Below are 21,616 nucleotides of genomic sequence, written 5' to 3' on the forward strand. Positions count from 1 at the left end.
TCTTTATCTGGTCTGTTTGTGTGACAGACTTCAGCTCTCACACCTGCCAACTCTGAGGAAAATCCGGGATAGAGTGTTCCCTCAGTTGCTCTCCAGGATGGAGCCACCATCTTACCTGTCACCATGGCCTTGATCTCATCAAGAACAGGGATCACTTTAGGTGTTAGTCGGTCGTGAATTTTGCCTCCCAGCAGTTTATTAATATCTGGGTTCAAAGAAGCAGAAGGTTGCATGAGTGCAAGTTCCTTACACCTTCCACTCCCTCCTCCTGCCCTGGAACTCCATTTTCCAATGCAGACCCTGTTCAGGTGTTGACTCTGATGGGGAGGTTTTGTCACACGCTTTGAAGTCCTCACATCAAAGCGCCCCAGAAAAACAATAGCCACCATGGACCCACAGAATATTTGTGCCATGAACACAGGGTTTACCATCTTGAGCGTGTGTAACTGCATCTGTGCCTGTCTCTTCAGCTGGACCAGGGTTCTCCACAGTGGGATTACTGACATTCTGGGCACTGTGGTGTGCATTCTAGGATGCCGAGCAGCATCCCTGACCTCTGCCAACAGATGCGGTACCACAACTGCCAACCAAATGTGCCTCCAGACACTGCCCTTGGTTGACAACCACTGGGCCAAGCTGTGAGACTCCTGTGGCATGGAGGATCCAGCACTGTCCCCTTTTTATTTCTGAGGCCCACTTTAACAGGGCAAGTGGTAGGGACACATTTTCTCTCCCACAGAAGGAATGAAGAACAGTGCTTGTGACCCAAGAAAGCAGAGGCTTCTCAATAAATGCACAATACCAAGGAAAATCTCCTCCTGCTCATGAAACAAAAGCTTTCAGTAAATGCTGGATTTTAATCCTCCAGTAACAGACTGCAAATTGTCAATAATGCCAGGTAATTGTTTCTGTTTCCCCATCTTCATTTACTTCATTTCTTAGTCCATATTGTATGGGAGGTGGCCACAGTATCTTTAGAGACAAAACACGATCAAACAAAATTTAAGCCAATTTTAAATGGTACTCACTGTCCAGATCGGAGAATCCTTTGTCCCTTGTGGTATTGAACTGAGCCAATATATAGTCAATTTGCTGGAAAGGAAAAAGACATGAAACTGCCCTTGAAAGGTCCAAAGTCACAATACAAAGATTATAAAGATACTTAACATGAAAAAAATGACCTGAAACTAACCAAAAATTGTGAATCAAAACATTTTAAGCCAGGGATTTAGCTCAGTGGTTCCGCTGCCTGCCTCACAAGCACAAGGACCCGAGTTCAATCCCTGGTACCAAAAAAAAAAAAAAATTAAAACAAAAACCCAGCAAGTTCTAGAAATGTTTCTATTTCCTGACACTCTCAGTCTTACTGACCAAAAAAATACATACATCATTTTATAGGAGTTTATTTATTCTGAATGTGTTGCTTGGGGTGATTTATTATGTCTCATGATTCTGTGGACTGGCCATGTGGATCTTCTTGTTGGGGACAGCATGGCTGGAGACAGTTCCACATGACCCTGTATTTTTCAAGTGACCAGCATGGGGTGAACCGAGTCACGGCAGTAAGAGTAGCCACAGCAAGCCCTCTGAAAGCCACAGCTCAAAACTACCACAAGGTCATGTCCACTAAAATGTCCTTGCCACAAGCACATCACAGCGACACCCTGGACTCCAGGGGATGGGAAACAGCTCCGTCTCTAGACTTGAGGAACTACCAAGAATTTGCAGCCATTTGCAGTGTGGCACAATGGGTTCATTTTATTGGCTCTTCCCAACTGGCCTCTGATGGGGCTGCTTACCCTGCCGTCTACGGTAGCTCAGAGAACCCATCTCCCATTCCCCCCTCTGGAACACTGGGAGTTACTTTTCAACAACTACTGACAACCTTCTTAGTGAAAATACAGATCATTGGTTATAGTTTCATTTCTACAATTACTAGAATAAGCTAAACATCTTTTGTTTGAGGCCAGTTGTATTTATTCTATCAATTACACATTCACATTCTCCGCCCAGTTTCTATAGGTTTATTAGACTCTTTCACATATATTGAACCAGCTTAGTTTCCACCCAAGGCATAGCCATTTCCTATCCTCTGAAGGTGATGACAGCAAGCCCAAAATTCACCAGCCATCGCTGTTGTCCAAATTTTTCTGGGAAAGTTTATCTTTGGACTCTTTAGAATGTTGAGTAAGAAATATTATGAATTTTTATTCACAGATTGGGAAAAGCAAACATTTCCATCTCACGTACTGGCTATGGAACCATAATGTTAACTCCCCTATTCTTGGGCTTTAAAATGCGTGCATCTGTTTTGTTTTATTTCCAACTACTTAAAAAAAAAAAAAGCACACACTTAATATCTAATATTTTTAGGATAGAATAAACTTGGAAGAAAAAAGCCCGTGTGTGGAGGTCCATGGCTGCCAGCAGACTTTCCAATCAATCCAGGAGGCAGGCTCTCCCCTGCTGACTTTGGAACTCACAAGCATCGCATATTTAGGTGAGTTCCTCCCCAGCCACATTCCCAAAGAATGTTCTGAGGAGGTAACACAGCAACTCCTGGGATACAGGAAAAGAGATCCTTCCCCCATCACCACTCCTTCATCCCTTCTGTCCTCCTTACCCAAAGACAACCCGTGTGCACATGAATGGGTAAGTTAGAAGGTGACACACTTATACACATGCATGTTTACAATCAAGGATTCCATTATAAGAGCAACTGTGCAAGTGATAAGGAGTTCCTTACACTGCCCAAAAGAAAGGATATGAGTTTTCAAAGGCTTCAAAAACAACCATGAGACTCTTAAAATTAACTAGCTTTATAATATGTATTATGATTTTGTTATACTTTAATAAAATAAAATCAAGCAAAATAAGAATACTAATTCTGAAACTATGCTTCTGTACTCCTGAAGATCACCTGCATGGTCTTTATTCCTTCATCTCCAACATTAAAAGATAACACCAGCTACATGGGTTTGCTGGGCTCCCAGAAGGTTGCAGGGAGGGGCTAGACATGGGCTCAGAGTCTTTGATAAGCCCAGAGCATGTAGTGCCATGAGCGCTCTTAGGCTGGGGGCGTTACCTTTGGAGTTTCGTTCAGGAGTGTCCGCAAGTCTTTCAAGTTGCTGTCTGCCAGGTTCTGGGTCCTTTGGATCCAGGTCCTCACTTGGAGGCAGGCCAAAAAGCCAAACAAGATGCCGATGCTGCAGAAGAAGGGAGAACATTTACGGTGTGAGGCATGATCCTCGATCCTCAGCACGGCAGGGGCAGGAAGAGGCTACAGAAAGGCCACCTTCTCTGCCCCTGTCCTCTCTGGGAGCAGCCTGTCCACTAAGGTCCCCCACGGGACACCGCTGCCATATGAAGCCGCAAAACAGGACTCAGCTCTCCCAGAAGACAAATCTTCATCCAAGACAAAGTATCCTGTTCAAAATGACGCCAATAAATGAACAGTGCTCACCATGAATTGTGGAGAATAAGGTTACCTAGGTGACAAGGCAGCGTGATCTGATCGCACGCATCCAGATGTCCGCCTGTGAACACAACCCTCACCACCTGTGCACACACACACTGCGAACCTCTGCTCTCCCGCAAGGGAGACAGACACAAAAATAACGAAAGGACCAGTCAATGGGGCCTTCTAGTATCCTTGTTTTCTATAATTGTCTGTTTGTATACTGTCCGTTCGGGCAAAATAAATAACGAAGTGCAGTAAAAATAAGTTACTTTCACATTAAAATGCTACAGGAGAAGTCACACACCATAGAATACCTCCTGTATGACCGCATTTTATATAAAGTACAAAAACAGCAGAGGCAGGATGATTCTTCATTTAACGACCGAGTTATGCCTCAGGGACTCGGTCGTTAAATGAATTCGTCACTAAATGAAGAACTATAAACAGTATGTATATCACAGTATTCAGAACAAAGACACGGTCAAAGGAAATTCTAACTTGATGACTTTGCTTTTCTCTGCGTAACTCACGTGCAGTATGGTAATGTATAACAACATCAAACTACAGTACTGTGCTAGACAGTACAATCAACAAGAATTACAGTACTGTATAAACCAGGTGTACCGTACCAAAAAAAAGACACTGATGCTCTATAAACAAGATGTACAGAACTGTACAAAAAAAGACAGGTCCTCAGTCTGTAGTAAGTCATTAAACAGGTAGGTCTTTAAAGGTGGAATGTCTGTAAATTAACTAACTGCTTTGTTTTTACAGCAGAGCCCTTGAATACTTAAAACGTTGAAAAGTGCTAACTGCTACAGGGCTGTTGGATTTTTCCACTAGAGGGCAGCAAGGAAGTACATAAACTAAGCACAACACCTGCTACTTTACCTACAGAAGCAACTAACAAAACTTTTTGAAACCATCCAATGGAAGGTGTGGATATAATTTTTACAGTCAAGTTTTGCAGGCAATAGGCAAATTTTAAGAAAAAAATGCAGAAAATCAATACATTGCAACTTCAGCAAAGCAATTTTGGGAGCTTTGTGAATGCATATATTTGCAAGCTGGGTGATCAAGCTTCAGTTTTATACTGAAAAATCCTGCGTCCCCAGCAAACTTCTGAGTCCTGGGTAAATATGGACATTCACCCTACTTCCAGTACTGATGCACTCCAAGAAGCAGTGATTCCTTGCTGGTCTGCTGGTCTCACTGAAAACCTATTTTCCCATAGCAGTGTTACGAAAACCCATTAGGTTCCCAAACACCCCCACCAATGCCTGTATAACACTCCGAATCAAGCAGTATCTCATGGTTAAGGAGCTGCAGAGAATCTGGTGTGCTTGAGGAGACACCAGATTTGGGTCCTGCTTCCTCTACTCTATGTGCAAGCATGAGAAAGTGACTTTTCTTTTGTGAGCCTCAGCAGTCATCTTAAAACCGAAAAGATCCATTTAGAGCTTTAGATCCAATTAGGTAAATGGATCTGATCCAGCTTACATTGGATAGGTGCTCTTGAAGCTGCAAAGGAGAGGGGCACTGAATGTTCATGAAATCTCTAATTTTCTTTTTCTTTTAGCTTGGGGTTCCTTCTGATGGCAGATGAAATGAATATTTGTAATATTTTGTGCCAACTGGAATGACTGCCTTATCATCCATTAGTATCATACTGGGATAGGTTCTTATGAGACAGACATTACACCACACCAATAAGTTATTAAACATGGCAAATAAGGCCAAATGACTCAAAATAATGGTCCCAGTTGTGTGAAGAGGAAACACACACACAACCAAAATTTGGATTATAGCAATGCACTTGCAGCTTTATTTACCAGAGCAAATTCAAAACAGTCTATGTTATGACCAGTAAGGATCAGCCCCGGATATACCCCATAGTCACCAAGGCACCCTTGCTCTGTCTCCTCAACCTGCCCAAATTATTTCAGTCACTCCTCATGCTCCAGACCCATCTGGCCAGATAAGAAGTCAAAGTGAACTGAGAAGTCCACGTCTGCTGAACCTCACTGAGCTCCTTGCTTTAGTTCCCAGGCACCTCTCCCTCTGTTCTGATGGGGCACTTCTCCCTTCACATGTAGTTAGTCTTTATTTCTACCTATGTTTAAGAGGTGAAACTGTGTGTCAGTCCTGCATAACACAATCTTGTCCCCTTGTCCCTCAATGAGGGCGTTGAAGGACTGGGCTTTCCTTTCATGCAGTTAATTTAGAAGATTCACCACCTGTTTGGAGAGTCTAAGTCAGAAACTGGTCTTTATTGCTTTAGTGAATAAATGCCTTGACTCACAGGATCATCAGTCAGAAAAATGAATCGCAACGCAACATTTCAGTATGCTGAATTTCAATGCTAGTTATTTATAAAGACTCACGTTTTTGCTAATCCATGTGGATTCAAGTCAAAGTAAACATATTGATTATCTTTAAGAAAAAGTACTACACAGAGTTCTGCGATAGCAGACAGCAACTTACAAGGCTGATCTGCAGACTTCTGCAGAGTGTAAATTTATATTTAAATTAGGATAACACATGCAAATGGCTGCTGGAGCAGGCAGAAAGCACAGGGCAAAGTGGACCCATGGGTCTCGGGGGGCTGAGAGAACAAAGGTGGGGTGAGGCGGCTGCTCTGTGGCTCTGGAAACACCGACACCAGGAACAGAGGCATCGAGCGCCAGCATGATGTCGCCCAAGACCTCTGCATATCCACAGACATCTGGAGATCTGGATTCTCATGAAAAATCTCCCCACTTTGACATATTAGTTACCGATTTTAAAATGTACTGCACGGAACCATTGGTCATCTCCATTTGCCATCTCTAACTTCGGCCTTTTGTTTCAACAAAATAGAGGATAAAGAAAGGGTACTTTTAGGCGGAGGGTGCACCTGCCTACCACGCTCTACCCCTCCACACAAAGATACTTTTTTTTTTTTGGTACTGGGGATCGAACTCGGGTCCTTGTGCTTGTGCAGCAGGTGGCAAAACCACTGAGCTAAGTCCCCAGCAAAGATACTTTTTATTGTTGTTTATTTAAACACTACTGTTTCATTTATTTTTTTTAATCACATGAATTTATGTTTTTGTGTTTTAACAACAACCCACAAACTATTAGGATATGAGAATACAGAGATTTACCTAACATAAAAAAGGAATAAAATTTCTGTGAACAACCCTTCACTAGCCCTTGACATGCCATCAAACTATCAAAAATGTGTGTTTTTATGCAGAACAAAATGTCTTGAAATTTTTAGCAGAAGATAGGAATTTTTATTTTTTATGGCATATTAACATTATATTTAATAGTTCTACATTTTGTTATGGTAAAACAATTTTCTCACATATACACCTATTAGTAAATACTACACTTGATCTTAGCCAAAAGGCGGAGAAGCAATAAGAATACAGGCTCTAGTTTCTTTTTTCCTTTTTCTTTTTGGAGTACCAGGGATTGAATTCAGGACCTTGCACTTGCAAAGCAGGCACCGCACCACTGAGCTAAATCCCCAGCCCCCTATTAGTAAATACTTAAAAAGCTTTTAGAGTAAAAAAGCTTTTTTAAAATGTGTGTCTATTTTTTTTCTAAAAATTGCTACTGAATTAAATTAGCCAATGAAAGTCAAATAAAAGCTTTCAGACTTTAACTGATCTCTTATTTTTTAAAGATAATTTTTGAATTTAAAATTACAGTTACTAGATCACTCATTCTCATTAAGAAACTCTTAGGATTTTCAGGCACGCTATAGTTCAATTTTTTTTTTATTAGACTCCAGTGACCTTCAAGCCAGGAACTGATGATCACATCCTAACACAAATGAACTCGAATATGGCCAGCTTCCTGAGGATGCCTGTGATTCCATCAGTTCCCAGGGTGACAGTAAAGCTGCGTTCTTGCACTAGAGACTTAGACATACACAAAGGATGTTGAGGCACATGCCTCTCCCTCTCTCTCTCTCTTTTTTTTTTGGTACCAGGGATCGAACTCAGGTCCTTGCGCTTGCACAGCAGGCAGTGAAACCACTGAGCTAAATTCCTCTCTCCCTCTCTCTCTCTCTCTCTCTCTTTCTCTCTGTCTCTCCCTCCCTCTCCTCTCTCTCTTCATAGGTTTTTTGAAATTCTGAAAAGCAGAGATGACAAGTGCAAAAGAAAGGAGATGAAACCTGGCTTTTCCCGGACTGAGACCCATCTGCTGAATGAGTCCACAGTGAGAGGTGGAAATTCCATTTCCTGCACTGCTCAGGCAGACTTCACAAACATGGGTCCAGGTCACCCGGACTCTCACATTGCACAGCTGCCTTTAGAAAAGCTCAGAGAAAGATCGCGCCCTGTGACCTGCACATATACTAGGGAAGCCTCCTTCTCCACACCTGGAGGCTTTCCCCAGAACTTCGGAGAAACTGGCTTTCTCAAAAAAAAAAAGAAAAAAAGATTTAAAATTTTTGAAATAAAAAGGGATGGATGAAAATTAGTCAATGCTAATTTTAAAACCAACTTTAATTTTAAAACTGCTGTAAGTTTATGGGAGAATTTTTGCAAAATCATATCAAAGATTGTTTATCAATAGTACCGGGTTTCTGCTGAAGTCAATGTTAACCCAGAGGCCTTAGAGAGGGATAACGACACTCACACATACTTTTGTTCTCTCTGCCTTCTAATTTGGCTGACATTCTGTCCCCCGTTTTGATCTGATCTTCTGATTTTGGTGACATACTATGGAAATGTTCTCTTTCCCCAGAGCTTTAATTTTCTTGGCTAGCTCTGGTTACCTGAAAACAATATTTAGCTGTTATTCAACTCATGACATTTAAGATACCTGCAAACCAGTAGAGGTTTCAAAAGGAAAACATCAAAATACCTACAGTAAATTGAAAAGTTTAAGGCCAAATTTAAACTTATCTGAATTTAAAGAAAAAAAATAATTCTCATACACAACTCCAATTTAGACCCATTTGTATAATAATAATATATTTTATACATAAATTCATTCAGTGTACTATGTGAAATCAAATTTGTTTTAAATCTGTCTCAAGCAGTTGATCAAGTTTGGTTTAATTTCACTGAAATCTAAAATTATGATTTTCAAATTAATGTAAAATGGCATGCATCTTTAGAAAGTTTTCATACAAATATACTGAAAACAGAAAAAGCTTATCTAAATTTATTTGATTGGTTTGAATCTCAAGAATAAAAAAAATAGTTGTGGCCTTCATTTTAAATGGAAGCAGAGTATATTTTTGACTTTATACCTTTATTGTGTATATATTTTAATATTTTAAACATAAGGCAAATAATGCGATCAGTTCAGAGTGATTTAGCACATAATCGAATAAAATCAAATAGAAGTCTAATTTAAAAAGAGGAATGCAATACAGAGTATATACTTCATTCAAAAAAAATGGAAAGCCCATCATTACATATGTAAACGTTTATTCGGATAAATGAATAACTAGACACAATAAAAAATTTCCCTTAAATTATGACCTATGTATTTACATCAGGTGAAAATTATTAACCTGATGAGTAAGTAACTCCTCTAACGAGAAGCCCAGGGCAAGAGTTCCAAGCGACACTTGCTACGTGAGCCTGTCTTTGGCGTCTAAGTCTATGGACATGGATGGAGAGAGCCACACAGCGGGTCTTGCCCTGGGGAGAATCAAGCGTGTAAGACTCAGGCTTGTCGGAAATGCACAGGGACCCTGCTGAGCCTGACAGGTCTCTGGGCTGTACCTGTCTTTCGCGTGGCAGCTAGGAGGCGGTAACTCTCCCCAGAGCTGCAGGGGTCTGTGTGCGCCCCAGAGTCCTCTAAACACAAAGCAGAGACAAAGATGCCTGGAATTCCCATCGATTGGATCCTAAACTGTCTTTCAGAACCCATGGAAAGAAACAGAGTATTTTCAGAGACAGAGACAGACAGACTGAGGCAAAAATCCGAGACGGAAAAGAGATGAAAACAGAAGAGAGGGAGGGGAGAGAAGGCCAATGCACACGTGAAGCTCAGAGCAAACAAGGAACCTCGCGGTTGACCAGCAGGGCATGAAGTTGAATGACATCCACAGGATCCTGTTTACACACCAACATCATTAAGGCCTATTATCACACAGTTTCAGCAAAATTATGTGTTTGCTTAAATAATCACTGACCTGGAACAAGTGGTAATGCGTTGGCTTTTGTTGTTCCAGTTTACTGTCTAGTTTAATTAATTCAGTAGGTGGCACCTGAGCCTGTTACACTAATTCCACAGTGCCAGCGGCCCAGCTGCAGCAGCAAGTTCCTGCCTTCTAGCCAACGACCCACAATTTCCTTTTCAGAGATAACCACTGTGCGCCTGTTTGTTAATCCTTGCATATGCGCTGTTTGCAAACGTTTGTGTCTCCCTCCTTTTTCATTTTTATCATAGTTACAATGTTCTACACAGGGTCTGCAGCCTGCTTTTTTCAGTTCATCTCCACAGGGAACCGTTTCCCATCAACACAGCTGAGCGATTCCAGGTGTTTCAGAGAACACACTGCATTTCCATTCGTGGTCATCGCAAACCATGCATTGTACCAGACTCCTATCGATGGCCACACTTAACAGACTTTTCCTCTTGGGTTTGCAGCTAAAGCTTCAACTAGGACTTACTGTTTGTACATAAATTCCTAATTATCACTTACTTAATAAAAGTTGAAAAATCTTATTCACAGTTACTGAGCAAGCAGTGTTTGGAGAAGCACAAGGAGGATGCTGACTACCAGCCTTTGTGCCTGCATCCACAGGCCTAGCACTGTTCATATAGCAGGCATTTTGTTTCTGTTGCCGTACGAAACAACAGTTGAAAAAATGAGGAAGTGGAGAGCAATAACCAAAAATCACTAGCAGGGACCAGTGTCCTGATGCACATTCCTCAGCTGGGGAATCAATTTGGACTCAACAAATCAGCCTCATGTTAAAAGCAATATATTTGTGATCTGTCAATTGGAAAACTTCTGGCAACAGCAGGAATTCCAGCAGGGACATCCTAAATTATGAGATATAAGCTCGGGACTTTAAAAAAGGGTAGCAGGGCCGGGGATTTAGTTCAGTGGTTCCGCCACCTGCCTTGCAAGCACAAGGACCCGAGTTCGATCCCCAGTACCAAAAAAAAAAAAAAGTAAAAAAGGCCAGCAGATGAATAGCAAATTTAAGGAAAATGGGGTTAGACATTATTAGAAAGCTCATTATATTCCACAATATTCTTGGATTTTCAAATATAGTAACTGTCCATCCATCAAGATTCCTTTGGAACAGACTAGCAAATACAGGCTGTGTCTTCATACGTACTGTCTGCCTCTGAAGATCTATTTTAGAGGAGAGAGCTCCTCTCAGAGGTAAATGCTTTCAGCAGCCCAAGATCTATCAGGCTATCTACATGGGGGGAAAATACCCGAGGGCTGGCTCATCGGGTAAGTCAGGGCAGCTTCCTTACTGGACTAATGTTCAGTGATAGACACAGCTCCTCATTCCTCCTAGACAAGCACTTCTGTTCCCCATTTTCCATTTGTTGTTGCTGATGTTTTGTTTCAAGCTCATGGGTTTAAGTTAAAACATGAGACGGTCACCCTCAAACAAGATCAGCTGTTGTTCAAGCATCTACTTGCCTTATAATTACACTAATCACCAAGAGGGAGACTGCAAAGTATTTCCTCAGGAAGGGGCCACTTTGCTTCTGTCGCTGGTGCATTTCTCCACCGCACTTGTTGCAGCAACGGCACAGACAGAAGAAATACCCCACCACTGGCATCAGAATAACGAAGAGCAGTCCCAGGACAGCGCAGATGATAATGCCAATTTCATAGTGGGCGACCTGCAGTTCAAACAAAAGAAACAGCACAAACTGTCACACACAACATGCCACAGTGTACACGTTTCGTGTCTTTAACCTAGTCACCATCATGAGTTGAATCAAGGTGTGTGTCTGTATTTTTCCATTTCAAAGCTCCTTCTTGAAAGAGGGAACAGAGAATTGAGTTATCAGAATACGGGACCAAGTGATTACTATCTTCCTTTCAATTGCCAGGAAGAGAGAAAGTATAAGATCAAGCAAGAAATAGTATAATTTCAGCCCCAAAGGTAGTTTGTGTTTTCAAATGGTTTGATAAATCTGGGCGTGAATACCTGCACAATGAATGAACTACATTACATACAGGGTGCTCTACACCAGAATGACAGGACAAGTAGAAGTTATTAAAGATTTGAAGCAATTTGAGTTGGCTCAATTACAGACAAATTCATAGATACTAAAGAATCTGAAATGTATATAAATTTAGAAGAAAGGCTCAGACTTTCTGAGGCAGACAGTGAAACACAGACCACTTACTCTTTGCACCCATACCCTGGGAATAATAGTATGGATTTTGCTGGGTCATTGTGAAAATTATAGTATGATTAGAGACTGCCTAACTGAGTCCTGGGCACAATGTGAAGCCTTAATCAATGGCACTTTCCATGCTGTGGCACAGCGCTGGCAAAGTAATGGATTCCACAGCTCATGGCTCATGCAGGCCCTGCATTCCCAGAAGCCAGCACCACTTCTAGATAGAATCACGGGACCCAAACATACTTCCTTATCACTGCTGATTTCTTCTGAGATAAGTAAAATTTAATACAACTGGATGATGGAACTTGATCTTGTTCAAATTCCTGCCAGCTGGTACTCACACTTCTAAAGAACTGAGGAAAATTACAGGTTGGGAGTTGGCAACTAATGGACAAGCCAGATAGCAACGGATGCTGAAGTCAGGCTGAACAAAATAAAACAGGACACAGGGTCTTGGTCCTAAAGTCAAGCATTGAGACAAGACCTTGCATCTGTCTTGCTACTTACCTTCATCTCGCGTTTGTCTTCCCCAGTAATCAGGTGAAGTATATTTTCTTTCATTACCATGCGTTTGTGGTGGGCAAGAGGGCCTGGGGCAGCTGCCCCCTCCAGCCTGTCTGTTGTCTTAGGAACTGCATGCAGGCAAGCGAGTCAGTAACAAAAATAAGCCCAGGAAATAAGGATCTTTGTTCTTAAGATGGGCAGAGCTGACAAGCATTTTGGGACTGGGTGACCAGGATCAGATACACATCATCTGTTCCCCGTTGTGGGAAGATGCCTGCCAGTCTTCAAACTCCCATCAACACCTGTATAAACCACCCCTAAATCAGCTTCCTAGCAAGATGGGCTTCGTGACAAGAGTCACCCATCTTCTAGTGTAACTAACTGGCTTTTAGAATAAAGTCCCTCTCCTTGCCTCAGCACCTGGCCTCTTAGTTGGTCTGTTGTGAACCAAGCAGATGGACTTAGGTGCAGCAGCATCCCTAGGCCCAAATGCAGTGCCTTGAAGACGGCGCCGAAATGGAAATCACTTGCAGCCCAGCAGGGGGCTGGCTGCAGGCTCCCCAACCTGGAAAGCGTATTAGCATCGATCCCGTGAACACACTGTACAGGGCAGGGAACTACATGATTTAAGGGGAAAACAACTGGCCAAGTGTCCAGCTCACAGTAAGCATTCAATATGCAGTAATTAAGTCAATGAGCAAATGCTCAAGTATTAAATTGGGTGCGTGGCATTTGAATATTATCTACTTTGATATTAAGGTTAAAAGGCTAAAATGAGAGGAAAGTGGCTGAATTTTGCTGCATTCATCAGTCATATTCATGTAGATACATAAGCCCCTTCCCTTGTCCATGAATAGCCATTATATCCTGTCTTTGAGGATGATCAGAGGTCTTATTGAGAAACCAGCCCAGACACTCCAAACCTACATCTTCCATATTTTTCTATCATTTCTCAGCAAATATTCCAAATTATTTACTACTTCTAAACAATTTAGAAATAGTAAGTCATTTTAACCCCTCCTTTCTGAACCCAAAACCAGGAGAGAGGGGATACTGAAATGTTCACAATGCACAAGTTTTAGCTCCAAGAACAAATTTTATATCAGATACACAATTTTCCCGCTGTTACCTTCTAAACATCACACAGTCTCAGGAATGAGAATGCATCATTTTAAGAGGTGACTTCAAGGCTAAGGTCTTCCCAAGGTCCGGTAATATACAGATTTACTTTCTGATGCATCAAGACCTTGGAGCGTTTTATAGATCATGTTGAGGATAAGGCAAAGGGAGGATTAAAGATGGTGGCAGAAACAAAAATGAAACAAATAATTTAAAAACCAACACAGGGAAGAAAAGGATGTTCTGACAGAGGTGACTTCACTCGCTGGCGTAAGACAAAGAACAGACAACAGACATGAACTTTACCTTCAGAGCCAAGACTACATTTTCTGGCTGTGGGAATCAAAGCAGTTGAGGAGTTTGTGTGTGGCAGAGGCAGCATGCACCAAGAAAACAGAAAAATACACACGAGTAAATAACCACAGCCAACACAGAGAAAACATTACCATCCCACACAGAAAAAACCAGGCAACAGAAAGACTGACACAAAAAAAGGATACAAGACTTCAGTGTGCATTTGGAAAACAGGGTTTTGAGTAGAGTCAAGTTCTAGAACTTGCGTTTGACTCTTAGTACACTCACTGCTCAGTTATGAGAAGAGAATTACATCACTATATTGTATACCTAAAATGTACCAATAAAATTAAATTAGAAAAAAGAAATAAAAAAAAGAAGAGAATTACAGGAAAAGTTACAAATGCTGTGCACGCTGACCATGTGATCTGCATAAACTAGAGAGCCAGGGGCTGCCTAGCGCCAAAGGGGACATCTTCCAGTGTCACCTGCACAACGGAATAGGAAGGTGTCGGTCCGTTGCTTAACAGTATTCCGTGGATTCCCAGCATTTGTAATGCCCAGGTCTCAATGTGGTCCTCCGCCACCTAACCTTGGCTTCATCCCCCCCGCTTCCTGGCCATTCTTGACTGTTCTAAAGGCGTTTGTTGTCATCCTATGACATGTCCCCTCTCATTCTGAGCTCTTCCATGCAGCCTCCTTGCCCAGCATAATGCCCATCCCTAATGAAACTTAAGTCCAAGGCAGGTGCTGCCTCCTCCGGGGAGTCCGGGCACTGCCCATCCCTCCTTCACCCTTCACGGAGCCCTGCAGCTGCCCTTTGGCCGCCCTTACCCTGTTCAGAGGAATGGGCTTCCACGTGGCCATCGCCCGTATCTCGCTACGCCGGGAACACCAAGACCCATTGACTGTCACTCTCTCCGTTTCCTCCCCGGCACCCAGTGCAGGACCGCAGGACCGGCATACAACAACTGCCCAATCAAACCCAACAAACTGACGTCCTAAAGGAGTGACTCTGTGGCCTCACACCAATGATCCTGAGCAGCAGTTGTGACGGGGGCTGGGCAGTGATGGGATGGACCAACCCACAACAAAGTGAGAAAAATAAAGCGGATGCAATAAGTTTTCCTTAAAGCTAATTGGCTCAATGTATATGGCTATCCTTGTTGAGGAGAACAAAGTCGGTATGGTTTTTATGGCTGGGTTAAAATGTCCTGATGTGGCACCTTCAACGTGTGTGGCCATCATCCTCGCCGCTGAGCACAAATGAGCCTTGGGCAATGACTCCTGTCTTGCACGGCGCTCTCTGCGTGCTCTCTGGGAACCCCAGAATTCACTTTCCTCCTACAGGAAGGGCAGTGTGCATTCTTGTGGGCAGTACGTCACCTCCCTCTGTGTGGACAGGAAGCAGGCAGCTCTCGCAGACAGCTACGGGGGATCCAAACCCAGCAAATTCCTTGTGTGATGACCTGTCCTTTACTAAGTACCAGATTGGTATCCACCAGCTGTGACAGCTAGCAAGGGCACTGAAGGCAGCAGAGACAAGTCCCAAGCTTGCATCCACCCCCAGAGAAAGCATCAAGAAAGGGAGAGGGAATAACTGAGAAATGAAATAAATGAGGAAGTGACAACCCAGCTAAATCTAGAGGACAGTGAACCAAGAGGTAAGAGTGGAGATAAATTATGACCATGTGGAAATGAATCCAGGGAACCATGACAAGAAAATGCATGATTCTACTGACAGAGTGAGCAGAATGACCAAGACAGCAGGTGGAGGGGTGGGTGAACTCTCCTTGAAAAGGTGAGGCGTGCATTGTATTTATGAGTTATTGATGGGAAGTCGTTGTAAGTATAGTCTACCTGAGTTGCCCCAAACCTGGCATTCTGTGGTGACAGAACTATGGACTGTATGTTTATTGAATTGAGCAGCCACTTCTTGACAGGGCTAGGCAGCAAGACTTTCTCTGCAGGACCATGTGAGCTGGGTGACATTCTGTTGTCCCCTCCTGTCCTGTACAGTCAGCCAGAATGCAGAGAATCTGGAGGTGGCTCACCCCATCCTCTGAGAGATGAGCTGGGAACAGCACTGCTCGGTATTGTATCTTGAGCCCATGACTTGTACCAGTGGGCAACAAACTGCTGGATACCTGAGCTGCCATAATGATCACTGTCTCAACACCTCTGCTGGAGACAGTCTTTCTGTGAGTCACCACGTGCCAGTCTCCTGGAAGGATGCCTGGAATCTAGCATGTGCTATGCCAATGTCACAGCTATGCTTCCTACTAGAGGAGCTAGGATCGTTAGAGTCGCTTCTCTGATCTCTGTAGCCTCATCTGTCTGGTCTTCATTTTTCCTCTTGGGTGCATAATGCCAAGTCTTAGTCCCTTCCTGGACTGGCTTGGGATCTGCCACAGGTTCTCTGAAATCACAGGCCAGGGATAAACATGCTTGAACGGCCCATTCTGTGACGCACCACATTCAGTATTCCATCCTCAGCAAACGCATGATTTAGTCACGTTGGCATAGAGGGCAACTTAGGACAGGAGCATTTCTGCCCAGAGATAATTACTCTCTATATTATTTCTGTGGCTTAATGTGTACATGTTATACCTCTGAGGCTGTGACACTCGGAAGACAGTTGACGATACTCGTTTGAAAACTGTTTCTTCCAAATTACTCATTTTAGGACTATGCCCAGTGGCCTAGAATGAGTCTCATATTTGCTGGTGGTGTTTGTCGGTTTGAAGGTGGACTGGTCTGGGCACAAATCTAGGCTTTATCATTTGGCTACTAGGTGACCTCAGGTAAGTTCCAGGGTTTTTTTGCATCTACTATAGCAGCAGCACTTCCTCCTTGGAGATGTGACCTCTGAGGATTAGGAAACAATGGAAAGGTCCCAACCTAGGGCTGGCACATGCAGACAAGCAATGGTGGCTCTACCTGTCACAGAGAAGATGCAATAGTTTGAGAGCATGCTTTAAGAAGCAAGTAAGCAGCATGGTGGTTCAGGCCAAGGTTCCCTGGCGGAAGTAAGACTTCATTTCTCATTTGCTCTACTTGCCTTTAAGTCTAGTTTAAATGCCAGCTCCACTGCGGAATCTTCGCTGGTTTCCCATGTGCAAGGACATTCTCCCTCACTGACCGTTCCCAGCCTTTATCAGAACTGCATGCATGGTGCACATTCCTTGCCGTCTTACATTCTCATGGCCCACTCTCTCAGCCTGCTCGGGCTGCCACCTAAGGTACCACAGACTCGGTGGCTTCCACAACGAGGCTGCTGTGGAAGCTGGAAAGTTCAAGATCAAGGTGTGAGCCAGGCTGGCTTCCTCTGCAGCCTCCCTCCTTGGCTTGTCAGTGGTCTCCTTCTTGCTGTCCCTTCACATGGTCTCTCCGTGTGACTCTGTCATTTCCCCTTCTTAGAAGGACTACAGTCGTGGTGGACTAAGGCCCACTGTAATGACCTCCTTTCACAAAATGCCTCTTGCAAAATCCTGTGTCCCAACACAGTGACTTTCTTAGCTAGTGGGGGTGAGGTTTTTGGAGTTTTGGACACAATTCAGCCTGTAACATCTATGCATATGTCTTAGGCTTGGCTTCTCCTCTGCCAACTGTGTGCTCTCAGAAGAAGGCCCATGCTGTGGCATGTTACACCCTTAGCATGCATTGCTCCTAATGGGAACCCCAGATATATCAATTAATAAAATACACTGTACCAAGCAAAAGAGAAAGTCTCGAAAAAAAATTCAAGGAAGAGAGGGGGTCAAAGACTTCAAAGTACAGAGGTTCACGAACTTAATTCCTTCCACTATTCTGGTCCCAAAGCGAATTGGATGAGAACTGAATCAAATTCAGACCCAATGTAAGGGCAACCAGGGAGACTCCACCCCAGGACACTCACCTGGACAGACCTTCCCTGTGTGACTGTTTTGAGAGGGTGTGGGCCAGTGTGAAGATGCTCATGCTGCCACCCAAGCCCTGGGGCCTTAGCCATCTCCTGTGTCGTCTCAGACTTCTAACTACTGCTGAGTGGCATTAAGTAGCCAGCATCCGCTGGAAGCCAGAAGTACTTGGGAATGAAGACTGTCTTCAGTTCCCAAGCAGCGCTAAGCAGGACCTCCTGGGTCCTGGTGCATAGACACCTCAGCTCCCTCACCCTTCCTGTGAGCTCATCTGAGGCCAGTGCTTGGCAGTTTCTCATGGCTCACCTGCATGATGCAGCTGGCAGCTCCAGGGCCCCTGGCATATGAGCACACCCTGAATAGGCTGCCCTCCCTTCCCCATTTCCAGCCAGTATTCCCAAAGAGAGGACTTGCTCTTTGGTCCTTGACTCAGGGACTTGGTTTGAGGGGGACCCACCCTTACACACCCAGAACTTCTCAAACTAAATCCCATCAGAAAGCTCTGCTTTTGCCCAACTAAATCCCTTCTCCTTGGACAGCTGTAGGAAGTGTGATCAGATTCCAAGCCTAGCTAGGGTGTGACAGTTACACTGATCATTCAACTCGGGTCATTCTGCATCCCCTCTCCACTTCACCCCCACCCTGGTGGTTTTTACCCAGGTATCCCTGGTGCACAGGAGCTCCAAAGCCAAAACCATGCCAAGCACACGAGCTTTCCAGCTAAGAACCCTGCCACGGACAGTGGCAGCCCAGCCCTAGCTCACACTTGACAGGCTCCTCACTCGGGGTCTCTGGACACCATCCTACAAGGCCTGAATCCAACTGAAGTGCCGTCCCCAGTTCCCACCCATTCCTTTGAAGAACTAGGTGGCATTCAGGTTACTAGCTGCCAGTAGCAAGCTACTTTTTTTTTTTTGGTACCGGGGATCGAACTCTGGACCTTGTGCTTGCGAGGCAGGGGATGGCACCACTGAGCTAAATCCATGGCCCCGAAAGCTACTTTTAAAGATAACTATAAAGGCAGCAGTCATTTTACTCTGCCAAGTGATACAGACTAACATGAGCAATCACTGGGAAGATATAAATGAGGTCAGGAGTACAGAAGAACGAACACGCCAAACACGCGGTCCACCATGCTGGGGAGGCTGTGAGTGCTCCGCTAGGGTCATCTCTCTCTCAGCCTTCCCTGCTGTTGGATGGAAATGCCTCTCAGATAGGCGTTCCTCTTTGCCTTCTGTATTTGCTTTTCTCTTCAGTATCATTTTATTGCAAATTGAGAATATGATGAGGCCATTTGCAAATACGATTTCTAATACAGTGCTGACTCACTGTCCACTGGGCAGAAGTTAACTGCCCTGGTCAGGAGCACTGGCGTTCAGATTTGTTGTGCTGGCCAGTAAGAAATGTCCATCTGGACCTCTGTCTACTGATCCCTAGATACCAGTCATAGGAGGAGAGGAAAGAGTGTGCGGAGAACCGGGAATGTGACTAACAGACAACTCATTTTTCTTACTCTGTGTTCCATGCAACAGTTATTCGTCTGTTTCCTGGGCAGCCTACACTGATAACACATCAAAATCAAAAGGACATTCTTCCGGGAAGACATAGGGGTGAATGGAGTGAACAGGCAGCACCAGGGCTGTCGACAGAGGCACTTGAGGGGCCTACACAGCTTCCAGACACGCCACCCTGTCTCTCCTCCGCCGCCGTCAGGCCCGGCCGCTCACTGGTCTGCTTCTCTCACACCGGCCTCTCCGCTCGCGTGGTACCCAGCCTGGGGTACAAACAGCCGCCTCCCACTGCCCTGACCTACAGTCTCTTCTCCTTGGAAGAGCTTCTGGTTAGAATGAACTATCTTTCTCCATGTTCTCCCGCACGTCACTTAGGGATCAGCTTCCTTCCTCTGAACCCTCGGGGCCTGTCCCTGCCATGCAGCAGGGCCACCTTCCTCTCCTGCTCCCTTCCACCTGGGCCAAGAGCACACACAGAGCAGGCCCTCGGGAGACACTGCTCAGATGGGGGCTGCTTCCCAACACGGCATCTCCCATGGCCACGCACGCTGCTTCCAGGGGTTTTTCAAACAGCTCTACTTCCAGACTTTTCACTGCTTAGCTAAAAAGCAAGTTAACATTTCTTTGGGGGTGTATTAATTTTTAAGTAACATACAAGGTTTTCTTCAATGCTCCTTTTGAAGGTTCTCTTGTCTTTCAAATGGGATCGATAAGGTATTCCAGTATTTCACACAAATCCTGAGTCAAAAAAGTCTATTAAAGTTACAGGTTAAATAATCACTACTTAAAGGTTTATTTTCAAGTCAGCCAAAATTTTTCTCCTCGTTGTTTTTAGTAACCAAAACGCCAACAAAAAAAAATTACCTTCTCATAATCAGCTGAGGGCTCAAACTTCTTCTGTATGATTTTTCTGACAATATCTGGGGGGGAAAGGCAATGCAACAAAATTATTTTTTCAGTAAAAATATAAAATGCAGACTTAGAAAAAAGAGGTGCTTACAGATTGTCATACATATATAGCATTCTTATAATTGTATTTCTATTTCCTAACATAGGTAAACAATTAGATTAACTAGCCTCTGGCTGAAAGCAAAGGAGGACAAATATTTTCGATTTACTCTTGCTGGTGGCAGAATTAGAGGGTGCCCATTTTAAAGAGTTCACAATTTCTCACAATACACCTTAATATTTACCAGCAAACCACAGACAGCTCATTAATAATCACTACTAAAACATTACTGTATGTTAAAATTGCTAGTTCTTACTTGGAACCACAAATACAATTTATTTTTTAGTGAAGTCCACATTTACACAATTTTATGACTTAAACTTAACCTGATTCAAGAATTTTTTTATGTATATATTAATTGGTATATTTTTGGTGTACAATACATTTACATTTATTATTGGGTGTTTGTACCTGAACATGATGCATCTTGGTTCTTATTTTTTCCCCATTCCCTGTGCGCCCTTCACCCCTCCACCCTTCCCTATTTACATAGACTTTGTTTCCATTTTTTTTTCTTTCTCATATTTTTTCCTTTCCCTTCTTTCCTTTCCGCTTCCCCTCCCGCCACCCCTACCCCTTTTTTTATAACATGGAGTACCACTCAGCCATAAAGAATGAGAAACTAGAGTCATTTATGGCTAAATGGATGCACACTGAGGCCATCCTCTTAAGTGCAATAAATAGGACACACATGTGTAAATACCGAATAGTTTCTCTAATGTGAGAAACTGAAAGTGTGAATAAGGATGAAAACGATTGAAACGAGTAACTGATCATTTGAAATAGGAAAAGGTCCAAGAATTTTTAACACCTGTGATCTCAGCACTCTTGCAGGCTGAAGCAAGAAGATCAGAAATTCGAGCCCAACTTGGGCAATTTAAGTAGCTACTTAGCCAGACCCTGTACCAAAAGCTTAAAGGAAAAAGAGGCGGGCGTGGTGCTGGGGGTGCAGCTCCATGCAAAGGCCTTAAATCCAATCCTCAGAGCTGCAAAACAAACAAGAATCTTAACACGGGAAATCCCTCTCTTCTAAGCAGTGTATGAAAACCTGAATTAATATGCAAACTTGGATTATTCTATACATCCTCATTCGGGGCATTTTCAAATTCTGACACAGATCTAGATGAAAAGGCGGTAAAGGCACCTCTTACTCTGAGCCACCACCCAGGCAGGAATGCTCGGAGTCGACTGAGGCCCAGGCAGTGAGGGACTTGCTGAAGAAACAGAGGGATTGGGACAGGCATGATGGACTGGGGCCCTTCCCACCACACTGGACACTGCAGCACAGCCTCCCAATGCTCTGACTGACTGTATGCACCCCAGAGAAGTATGCCCCTCACAGGGATGGAGAGAAACCCCACGGTGCGTCCCTTTTTAAAACCAGGAAGTTCAGATGTACGTGCTGAAAAACAAAGCAAGCCACTTCCAGTAGGACTTTTTGGAAAACCGCTTCCCTCCTGTACCCAGCAGAGACCTG

General features: G+C 43.8%; 1 protein-coding gene across 20 annotated transcripts in view; it reads right to left on the reverse strand.

Moving 5' to 3' along the window:
* The window catches only part of Prom1 (prominin 1), a 121,107-nt gene that overhangs the window by 45,354 nt on the left and 54,137 nt on the right, over positions 1 to 21,616 (reverse strand). For 12 of the 20 annotated variants that reach the window (XR_015441283.1, XM_021260252.2, XM_087187395.1 and 9 more), the window contains 5 exons: positions 19,995 to 20,050; positions 11,085 to 11,290; positions 3,086 to 3,206; positions 1,029 to 1,092; positions 116 to 205 (listed from right to left, as the gene is read on the reverse strand). Coding sequence is in view for 19 of the 20 variants with exons in the window: in XM_021260252.2 (XP_021115911.2) it covers positions 116 to 205; positions 1,029 to 1,092; positions 3,086 to 3,206; positions 11,085 to 11,290; positions 19,995 to 20,050 (537 nt within the window). In the remaining variant the exon portion in view is untranslated. Of the gene's footprint in view, positions 1 to 115; positions 206 to 1,028; positions 1,093 to 3,085; positions 3,207 to 11,084; positions 11,291 to 13,732; positions 13,760 to 19,994; positions 20,051 to 21,616 lie in introns of all 20 variants that reach the window. The other 8 variants (XM_087187388.1, XM_087187387.1, XM_087187386.1 and 5 more) reach the window with 1 other exon arrangement.

This window comes from Heterocephalus glaber, unplaced genomic scaffold (assembly GCF_053883595.1).
Source record: "Heterocephalus glaber isolate CG9 unplaced genomic scaffold, H.glaber_assembly_v1.0 deba00001509, whole genome shotgun sequence".
Taxonomy (NCBI): Eukaryota; Metazoa; Chordata; class Mammalia; order Rodentia; family Bathyergidae; genus Heterocephalus; species Heterocephalus glaber.